Raw genomic sequence first — 10,767 nt, forward strand, 5'->3', positions numbered from 1 at the left:
GTACATATTCATCACAATATTAAGGTCAGTAATTTCTGGATTAGATTGTTAAGCCATATGTTCTCCCAGTGACCCAGAACGGTCGAGATTTCTTGCTGTGGGCTACTGGTATGTGTCCTCAAGCAAAATGTAAACAAAAATCACACTAACCTAATCAGTTTGGAAAAAGATGCAGTTATTGTATAAGTTAACCTGTATTTGAAGTTGACTTTTAGAAACTGAAATCAAACTTTAATGATTGGATGTGCTCAGTTGGAAATAGCATTAGTCCTGGATACAAGTTGATCTAAAATAACGAGTTATTATTGGCATATATTTTGCTATAACTGAGTGACCTCTGGTAGCTTTGATTTGAACAAAGAGACTCGGATCGCACTGAAACAGGAGCGGACACTGATCCAGCTCAGACACAGGGATGAGACACAATCAGACACAATGCTGTTTGTTGACAAACCATCAAGATCCAGAACCACAGCCAAATCAGATTTTCAGATACCGCCTTAGACCAGGGATGGGCGATCCCTCCAGTTTTAAAACAGGTAGAGCAGGACGCCCTCAGCGACAGTTGGGGTGATTTTCCTTCCTCCTACTTCATGCAATATTATGTTGTGCTATTTCTTAAGGGAAGGTGGGGGTGGGGGAATCGTTTCTAAAGCTGGACAATCTCATTGTGGTACTTCAGCTCTCAAATAGATTAAAAAAGAAGAAAACAAGAAGCAGCAGCAAGGCACGTGGCCAGAAAACTAAAGTGGCACAAGACTGACAGACACTGCTTGGTCTGAAAACATAAGGCTGATGATGATGATGGTGGTGGTAAAGGAACGAAGGAGTTACACACAAAGACTGCAGCAAGAAGGAAAGTTCACTATTAAGTATCTGCTACAAGTTAGAAGACTATCACACAGATTCTCCCATCATCATAGGGAAATCCCTTGTTTTGTGTTATCGGGTAAGCTTTTAATCTGAAGCCCTTTACTCCTATATGCAGCTTTAATCTGTCAGTTTCATTTCATAATGTTTTTCTTTCTTGGTAAAAGAAAAAAAAAGGATAGAGCCCCTGATGGGGGGAAAAAAGTCAGACACACTGCACTTAAAGTGGAATGGCAATTATGGTGAGCACTTTCCATAGGATGACCTTCGCACTATTTACTTTGTCTCCCACGACATGGGGAAATTCTTGGTACAGTCACCGCAGCGGAGAGACAGGATGACCAGAGAAAACAATGATGACAAGCAAAAAACTCTGGAGGGGGAAAAAAGAGGGACTTAAAAAGAAGAGCATTTTCACACACTGTAAGAGTTTTCAACCAGAGGAAGTATGTCATCATATTCAAGTTCATTTTAGTACCTCACCTTAAACCTTAAAACCTGTTTTACAAGAGACACCTCCCCAGGCAGCAGGATGGAGAACAAAAGGCACACTTTCATGCGACAAATACACCTCTGTCACACACACACGCACACACACACAATTCATTTTCATGATTATTATTTTATATAAGAGTCTAAACTTCAGCCTGGATTTTCTATGAATGTCTGATGGGCATGTTGAGTGTGCAGGGAGCATGTATGTAACATGTACCATCTGTGTTGGAGGCTGCTGTCACACGTCAATGAAACGCTAATGAGGCTCTTGAATTGCAAAGTAGCACAGATCACCTCACGACTGCTAAAAATGAAATAATGTGACTAACACACCAAGTGGAAAGTGACAGAGGGAGAAAGAGCTCACTGAAGGATGACAAAGAGCCCTATCTGATAAATGGAACACTATATGATTAGTATTTGACTGGGATAAATATGTTACACAGTAAAAGAAAAATAACAATAATAATAATCGGGCAAGGAAAATGACCTTTAATGACAATTCAGTATTTCAACACCAGAGAACTTTTAAACTTTTAAAGAGCCACTTTAAGTTAGGATATACAAATCCCTCACAGGTCATAGCACGATAAAGAGACTCAAGGAGAGAATTAAAGTTACATGGAGCTGTTTGTTTTCTAAGCTTCTTCAGTTTCAGGTTTTAGCTTTGTCTTATTGGTTTACTCAGAGCCAGTTTAAGTTGTGTCTAATAAGCTAGTTGTTGAGCTAAGGTAATGGTTACTGTGGAGGCCCTATAGGGAACCCTGACCTACTGGAAATTTAACAGCGCAGGGCAACGGGAGGGAGTTCCAGCAAGCCGAGGGTGGATCTCAAAAGCTGGCTAGGCTGGCACTTTAGACTTTTTAATTGGCTGCAGCCACGACATACTCTCTTGTGCATCACAGGGTGTTGAAAGAGCTGGAAATACTAGTTGAGTGATGGGTGTTAGGAGACTTGTATTTCAGGTGTGTAAGCCCAGTGATCGTTACCGTTTTTTTTTCGCTTTTTTAACTGTAGTTCAGATGCACTTTTTTTCAGCAGACACGGTTAAAGGGCCCAGAGTCCCAGAGTGTATGTACTAACAGTTTTCCAACATAATACTTAAACTAATCTGATCCCAAGATAAAGTAAACTGGGCAGCCCAGTGAGTCTGACAGTGGGCTCAACCGAAAGAGCTTAAAGCCTAAAAAAATAACACTGTACCGGGGGACAAATATGTAGGAATATTGTGATAATTTACGTTAGGTTGCTATGGCCTATTGTCAAGGACATGCCGCGCCTTCAAAGCCAACACTGCCACCTGGCGGTGAGTGCTAATACAAACCTGACCTGAATTTGGGGCAAACTGGTAATAACGTTTAAATTAATTATTATAATTAGACTAAAATAACAGAGAAAAATATTTGTGTAATTTAAATTGACTCAAAGATAAAAACTTGTCGGTATCAGTGGTGCAAATTAAAAGAAATTAATTTTTTCCCCTCTCGTGGATCAATTAGTTACGTCTGGAGATTCAGACCAATGCAGTCGGTCCAGGAAAAACGTATTGACAGCCTGCAGGCTGACGGAAGTTGCCTGCATCCTCATCAGCAAACTTAAGGGTGAGTTGCCAGTAAATGCAAAATAAACGCTGCATTTTTTTATTTTTATTTTTTATTTTTGTACTTCCGTCAGTAATTCTCCGTCTGGAAAGGGACTGGTCGAGTATTGGTACTGTCGTGCAGACTATGATCACTGACAAGCACCCTAGCGAGCTGCCAGACGGCTAACATGCCCGGCAGGTGTGTGTGTTACAGATCATATAACAGCAGTGGGATGAGTGGCGACTATTTTTTTTAATGCTTCGTTATGTTTTCCTGTGGAACCACAAAGAAGGGGAGGTTTACTCTTATTTGTCTTTCACCGGTAGCCGATAAATCAGAAGTTGCTGGTTACACAACAATGCACTGAGCCTCTGTGTTTTGGTTTTGTGTGCTGTGCTTTTCAGGCCCGAGCCTCACAGGAGAGGAGGATTGAGGATACTGGCCTCCATGGTAAAGCAGAGGTACCTTCGCTGCCATGTCCTCCATCTCTGTGTCGACGTCCAGTGGATGCTGCCGTAATCCTGGTGCAGCTGCCATGGCAACCCAGGGTTTAGAGCAAGCTGTGCTGGCTTCAGATCGCTACGCCAGACTCATCCTGGCCCAGATGAACAAGATGCGCCTCCGCTCCGACTTCTGTGACGTGGGGCTTAAAGTCGGCGGCCGTGTCTTCAAGGTGCACCGGCTAGTGCTTGCTGCCAGCAGCCCCTACTTCTCTGCCTTGTTCGCTGGTGGGATGAGGGAGGCAGACAAAGAGGAAGTGCAGATCCTTGGAGTGGACACTGATGTCTTTGAAATCTTGCTGGAGTTCATATACACAGGTTTGCATCAGCCCTGATATCCCCATCTTGAACTTCTTGAATATTTGTGTTGTTTTGTAGCATTCCCAATCTCTCAGATATACTTTCCCTTCAAGACAGCAGTGTTACCTGTTAAATGCAAATTAACTAATTAAGGCTGTTAGCAGATATTTGGGAGTGTGTTTGGAGACTAGGAAAATCTCATTCGTGTGTATCTTCTCTCTGGTCCTGATTAACACACCTGCCTCCTTTCCAACATCAATCTCTCTTCAGCAGCTGATTCATAATCCAGCAGCTAGGCTTCACACTGCATCATAACAATCCTGATTTCTGTCCATTGACAGACTTTACCGATCACATGTAAAGCACACATATGGGTATGACCCTGAGTTACAAAGCAGAAATGTTGATCCTTCGCAAGAAAGTTTGCAGCGTTAGATAGCTGTACAAAGTCATGGCTTAAATGTAAAGGTGATTGTATTTCTGCTAACAGGTCCTTTTGGGGTTTTTATCTTTTTAATGTCAGTTTTTGCTCTTTTATTATATTACATTTTAAATTTCATTTAAATTTGGCTTCCAGTTTGGTTTTCTATGTCTTTTTTTTACCTTCCTTCTGCTTTTACCCATCTGTCAGGGCTCTTTAATAACTAATTTTTTACAGTGATATGTAAATGTAGGCACTTATTTGCTCAGTCTCTTTTTTCCTAGTTGGAAATGTGCTCTCTTTCTGTTTAGGAGTGATCAGCGTCACTGTGGAGAATGTTCAGGAACTGATGGTGGCAGCCGACATGCTGCAGCTGAATGAGGTGGTGTCCATCTGTGGGGAGTTTCTTAAGGGTCACATGGACCCATCCAACTGTGTGGGCATCTTTCAGTTCCTGGAGCAGATCGCCTGCATGGACATGCTGGAGTTTACTGAGAACTACATCCATGTTCACTTCCTAGAGGTACACACAAAAAACCAAGTCTGTGTTTTATTTTCTGTTAAAATGAAACAGTATCATCAATTTCCATCAGCAACAACATTTATGTTACTTAAACTCTTTCTGTAGTTTCCACATCGAACGTTCACAAATCGACCCTCTCGACCGCTTCCCCTCTAGGTGTGTGTCACTGATGAGTTCAGGGGCCTGTCAAAAGAGCAGCTGGTGAGACTTTTAAAAAGTGAGGAGCTGAGGATCGAGGATGAGTACCAGGTTTTTACGGCAGCCATGGAGTGGGTTCTCCAAGACGTGGCAAAGAGGAAAAAACATGTGGTAGAGGTGTTGGAACCAGTCCGCTTCCCTCTGCTTTCCCCACAGAGGCTGTTCAAGTACATAGAAGGTAGGAAACTTGTGACATTCTTCCTCCTGTTGCATTTAATACTTTCAATGTCGTGTGTTTAATACATTGTTTGAAAATTTGAAGTAACTCCTGAGATTCAAAGCCTCATTTTTTCTTACATTTTTAGGTATTACCGACTTCAGCCTGCGGGTGGCACTGCAGACTCTGCTGAGAGAATACACTGAAGTCACAAAGTCCCCCAAAGAAAATAAGATGTACAGTCAACTACAGCCAGCCAAGATGAGACCCAGAAGAAAAGCCAGGAAATACCTCTATGCCATAGGTTTAGTATCTTTGCTGTGTTACGTCTAAGTGGGGTGGAGTAAAGGGTCCCAAGATTTAAATTAGTCTTGCAATGCAGCAGATCTGATGGTGGAGCTTTTCTTCTTGTCTCATGTCAGGAGGCTACACTCGGCTGCAGGGCGGCCGTTGGAGTGACAGCCGGGCGCTAAGCTGCGTGGAACGCTTTGACACCTTCAACCAGTACTGGACCACCGTGTCGTCACTGCATCAGGCCCGCAGCGGGCTAGGAGTCGCAGTCCTGGAAGGCATGATCTATGTGGTGGGAGGTGAGGGAGAGAGAGCTGGGAGTTTGCTCTGCTTTAAATAGAGAATTAACTTTAATGAGTAGAAATCTGACAACAAATGGTCTTTTCTTTTCCTTACTAGGGGAAAAAGACTCGATGATTTTTGACTGCACAGAGAGATACGACCCAGTTACGAAACAGTGGGCCGCCGTGGCGTCTCTGACTTTCCCTCGATGCGGAGTCGGTGTCTGCCCCTGCCACGGAGCTCTGTATGCACTCGGTAAGGGTCACACTAGAACTGGAACACACCACCTAGTGGTTTAAAGAAATTCTAAGAACTTAGAAGACAATAGAAAACACTGAAAGTGAAAATTTAAATGCACGAGTTCTTGCTGCAGAAGTTGAGGTTGTGCAATACCACATTGTGAAAGGACAATAAAATAGCTTAGTAAGTGTAATTAAATCATAACGGGCATCATGGGAGTATTTAGGAGAAAATGTGCCTGATTTAATTTCACTCACAAACATAATAGAGAGATGTGGCAGTCTGCAAATGCAGAGTGAGAAAGGGCTTTCTTACAATCCGGGATGCTGCGTAAAATATAAACATAAACAACATGCAGTGATTTGTAAATCTCAGTAGAATGCAAAAAATGTATTGTATTTAAAGAATGCTTCAAAAATATTTGCCCAAATAAGTGGTGAGATGACCGACAAGTGGTGACACTTTCTTCTGCACAAACTTTAAGTCGTGTTTTTCCTGTTCTTCTGCAGGTGGTTGGATTGGCTCTGAAATCGGAAAAACCATGGAGCGATATGACCCGGAGGAGAACAAGTGGGAGGTCATTGGCAGCATGGCTGTTCCCCGCTATTACTTTGGCTGTTGTGAGTTCCAAGGTGTGTCCGTCCCTTTAATACATTTAAACAAAATAAATGCATCTGTATAATCAGGCGTAAAAGCTTTAATCAGATTTGTTATGCAGAAGAAAGAATATAACGAGAAGTACTTGCACTGTTTTCACATTTCTCTTTGCACGTCACCACCTGAACCCTCAGTTCTGGAGGTCAGCTCTAAACGCAATGGTTTTTACCCAGGCTTCATTTACGTGATCGGAGGGATCAGCGACGAAGGGATGGAGCTGCGCTCAGCAGAGGTGTATGATCCCATCTCGCGTCGATGGAGCGCCCTGCCCGTCATGGCCACTCGACGGGCCTACGTGGGCGTCGCATGTCTCAATAACTGCATATATGCTGTGGGCGGCTGGAACGAGGCTCTTGGTGCTTTGGAGACAGTAGAGAAGTACTGCCCAGAGGAGGTAAAGAGCCAAAATAATCTGTTTACAAATTTTAACAGATGCTCCAACGTTCTCCTCACGTCTGCAAACGTCTGTCCGCAGGAGAAATGGGTGGAGGTCGCTGCGATGTCTACGGCACGCGCCGGTGTATCGGTGTCGGCAGTAAACGGGCTGCTGTATGCGGTTGGAGGAAGAGCAACCACCAGAGACTTCTCCGCACCCGTAACGGTAGATTCCGTGGAGATCTACGACCCTCACCTGGACACCTGGACCGAGGTCGGCAACATGATCACCAGCCGCTGCGACGGCGGGCTGGCTGTGCTCTGACAGACGGGAATGTCCTGCACCTGAATAATTCACCAAACACAGCATAAACTGGAGAAAAGCTGCACCTTAAGAGACATACAGAAAAGTGTGTTTTGGTTTAAACAGCCTTTCATATGTTGTCATAGTATTTATACATGGATGTCTCCTTTTTGTTTTTTTAAATTAATCAATGAATATGAACATGAAAGCACATTTAGTACTGAAATCTGCCAAAATGTTCTTTTTACTGTTACATGACTCTCCTGTGTCCTTATTTTCAATTCAGTCACAACGTTAGAACAATATATTTGAAGGCACAGCTATCTTGGTGATGACAATTATTTTTTATAGAAGTTCTATTTTTGATGAACCACAGAGGGTTTTTTGAAAGTCCCGTGGGGCACTAAGAAAACTGCTGGCGGGTGATGAAGCACTGTTTAGTTTCTTTTAAAGAATTTTTGGAGGGCGGTGCATTACCACTCCGAGCCCTTGAGCCTAGTTGACAGTAGAACCACATAAAACCTATGGCTGCATTAAGTTTAAAAATTTCTGTGGACTCGAACAGCATGCCAGAGCGCTCCTTTTCATTCCACTGGATTATTTATGTACATATGTTTCTACTAGTGCCTCTCCATCGCTGTTTACACTTCATTCCGAGCAAGTAAAGACTGCTTTATCATTTCAGATTTGTACTATCTGATGTTGAGGTGTGCAGCCTATCGCTTAGAAATATGTTCAGCATCTTTATGGTACAGCATCACATTTCCTCTTGTTTTCAAGCTGACCGAAGTGGTGCCACAGCACAGCTTCTTTCTATCATGCACAGTTAAACCTTTGCAAAAACACAATACTACACCACACTGATAATGCTGCTTTTCAGACTTAATAAACATCGCAAAACAGTTATGTGTATGCTTTATTTCATTTTAACCTTATTCCCTTCTTTTTCAGTGTAGTTAAAATGTAATAATCCCCTCTGATAGTTCTGTGCAAACACCAGCATGCAGGAGGACATTACTCCCCGATATCCTAGGTGATGGTACGTAGGTGTGTTGGGTTCATTTGTGAACGACCATGTTAGTATTATTAGATTCGTTGCACGGATGTAAAGCTGTTTGAAGCAGGAAAGTTTTCTTCTGTATTGTGCAAACAAGCGAACTACAGCAGTCACACTTGCTGTAATTACACTGGACGTCTCACTGGGATTGTGGCTCATCTATTTGGAGCCGATGTTTACAAAACACTGAGACTGTAAATGTGGGATCACTTACTTCCAACTCTGCTATAAAAACTCCAGTGTGTCTGTTTAATGGACAGCCATTTCTACCTAAATGTGAACTTCAGTTTCCTGTTTTCAGCTGACAGGAGTGCCACTCGGTGTGGTCTTCTTCTCTTGTAACGCATCTGCTTCAGTGTTTGGCATGCTGTGCGTTTAGAGACACAAATCTCGATACCTTGGCGGTTACTCATATCAGTCCGTCTGGCACTAACAACCATGCTACGTTCACCTTTCTTCCCCATTCTGATTCTCAGTTTGAACTTCACGGGCCTAAATTAATTCCTGCCATGTGATTGGCTAATTACCGGTATATATCTACATTAAAGAACAGGTGTACCTAATAAAGTAGCTGGTGACCTTAAAGTTTTTAAATGCAAGAAGAATGAACACCTTTATGTGACTGACCGGTGAGAAGCAGCTAAAATTAACAACAATCCGATAAATAATTAATGTTTAACACAGCCGAGGCAGCAGGTTAGAACTCCTATAAACAAAAGCACATGAATTTCTACAGCTGTTTTGACTAAAAGCTGCCTGAAGCTCGATTTTTATTATTTCAACTTTTCCCATAAAAAAAGAGATGTTTAAATAATCTGTTTAAACACATGTTCCAGAAGAGTATTTTTCCCCTGTGTTTAGCGCAGCAAAGAGCATGATTCTGCATGTGTTAAAGGAATTCTTAAGCCCATTGTTTGTTCTTTGCTATATTTAGGTATTTAACTCACTCCTCATGAGATGGGAATTTCACCAGATATTTTGCAACCCAGGAAACAACTGCTATTTATTTTCAAATTATTATATATTATTTACATAAGAGCAAAATTGGCTCATTCAACTGTAGCACCACAACGACTGTCTGCAGATGTTCACCTGATGTTTTCCATTCTTATGTTCATGCAGTTAAAGAGACAAACTATCCTCTTAAAATCACTTCTAAGTCTCTATGAACTTCTTCTCTGGACAGAGCTTTTTAAGCACCAACGTGGCCACCAGAGAAAAGGTGGCAACCAGAGTGAGAACAGTTCGCATGGCTTTGAACCAGGCAGGGTAGCCAGGCAGAAGAGTCAGGTCGTAATGCAGTGACAGGCCCAGTCCCATTACAACAACTAGAGCTCCTTCAGCTATGTTGTCCCTGCAGAGCAACGCCAGCCAGGCCAGAAGCGACGGCACCACACTGTTACCCAAATTCATCCAGTCTGGCTGTGCGGGACTACCAGCTGGGATGGCAAACCCCCAACGGGCACCTCCCAGGAACGACACTATAGAAGCTCCGTACACCACTTGAGCATATGCCACTTCAGGGTGGAAAGATTGTGTGGCAGCCATGAGAAAAGGGGCAGAAATAAAGGGGATGAGACCAGAAAATCCCAGGTACAGAGCTGGTTTGGGAGCCTTGGCGAGGGCTCTTAAACTGAAACCCTCTTTGCTGTCACTTCTCTCTGATTTGCCTCTGGAATCCTCGTGGCAGAGATGTGATGTGTGCCAGCTCACAGGTTTGATGTTCAACAGTCTGCTGGTGGTAGGTGGTCTGAATGACATAAAGACAGAGGAGGCTCGAGTGTGAAGCAGCACAGTTTTTGTGCTGTAGTTTGGTAATCTGTTTATTTGCTGAAGACATCTCCATACTGGAACCTGAAACCATGCACAATCACAGAACATCATGAATATTCTGTTGGCACCTAGAGAATTATTGCATTCGTTAGTAGGCATGATATATTTATCAAATGAAAACTTTTACTATTCTTACCCCAGACAAAATACGTCTTCCAGAGACGAAGCTAATCATATTCGGCGTGGAAAAAGAATCACACTTACACAGCACATGCAATCTGAAGTTTCAGTGACGAGATACACCCTGAGCTAACGTTGGTGCAGCTAGCATTAACCTCAACCTGATGTAATACAAGGCTGTGCTAATGTAACAACCTATAAACCACAGGATTTATAGTTACCTAAACGTTATCATATAAATGTTAGTCAGAGAACGGTTTTCAGTGGCCACCGAAAACACAAAAACATATAACAAATTGTGAGAAAGTTCATATTTCATATGCTAAAGTAGAGGTCGTTTGCTTGCCGTCAGGATATCGGCGCTCGATTAAATGTCTGTCTCTTAATATTTTTAGCGGAACCAGACTGACTCTGATATCGACTGGATTGGCTGTCCTTGGCGGGGAGGTATTATGTTGCGTTCAAGGTTGCAAAATCCCACATTGTTTACTATTATCGCCGTTTTCTTTGAATATTTAGAAAAATAACAAAGAAACATAATGTTGCATCTTTAGACATTTG

General features: G+C 42.6%; 2 protein-coding genes across 6 annotated transcripts; one reads left to right on the top strand and one right to left on the bottom strand.

Moving 5' to 3' along the window:
* The first annotated feature begins 2,158 nt into the window (after positions 1-2,158).
* On the top strand, positions 2,159-7,720 carry ipp (intracisternal A particle-promoted polypeptide). 4 transcript variants are annotated; one of them, XM_085439060.1, is made up of 11 exons: positions 2,159-2,330; positions 2,865-2,966; positions 3,353-3,766; positions 4,481-4,692; positions 4,849-5,068; positions 5,196-5,351; positions 5,470-5,637; positions 5,738-5,875; positions 6,370-6,492; positions 6,691-6,911; positions 6,993-7,720. In XM_085439060.1, exons 3-11 carry the CDS (start codon positions 3,424-3,426, stop codon positions 7,215-7,217), a joined length of 1,806 nt encoding a protein of 601 aa, XP_085295186.1. In that variant the 5' UTR covers positions 2,159-2,330; positions 2,865-2,966; positions 3,353-3,423; the 3' UTR covers positions 7,218-7,720. The 4 variants fall into 4 exon arrangements, with proteins under 4 accessions (XP_085295186.1, XP_085295187.1, XP_085295188.1 ...); XM_085439061.1 differs by lacking the exon at positions 2,159-2,330 and adding an exon at positions 2,435-2,713; XM_085439062.1 differs by lacking the exon at positions 2,159-2,330 and having other exon boundaries at positions 2,738-2,966.
* Positions 7,721-7,792: 72 nt separating this feature from the next.
* Positions 7,793-10,592, bottom strand: LOC146688108 (transmembrane protein 69-like). 2 transcript variants are annotated; one of them, XM_085439065.1, is made up of 2 exons: positions 10,291-10,592; positions 7,793-10,107 (listed from the first exon to the last, which is right to left on the bottom strand). In XM_085439065.1, exons 1-2 carry the CDS (start codon positions 10,297-10,299, stop codon positions 9,409-9,411), a joined length of 708 nt encoding a protein of 235 aa, XP_085295191.1. In that variant the 5' UTR covers positions 10,300-10,592; the 3' UTR covers positions 7,793-9,408. The 2 variants fall into 2 exon arrangements, with proteins under 2 accessions (XP_085295191.1, XP_085295190.1); XM_085439064.1 differs by having other exon boundaries at positions 10,223-10,592.
* Between the last annotated feature and the right edge of the window lie 175 nt (positions 10,593-10,767).

This window comes from Copadichromis virginalis, linkage group LG18, assembly GCF_057382275.1.
Source record: "Copadichromis virginalis isolate Kocher_CV1m ecotype Utaka linkage group LG18, C_Virginalis_male_GT1.1, whole genome shotgun sequence".
In the NCBI taxonomy this organism is placed as follows: domain Eukaryota; kingdom Metazoa; phylum Chordata; class Actinopteri; order Cichliformes; family Cichlidae; genus Copadichromis; species Copadichromis virginalis.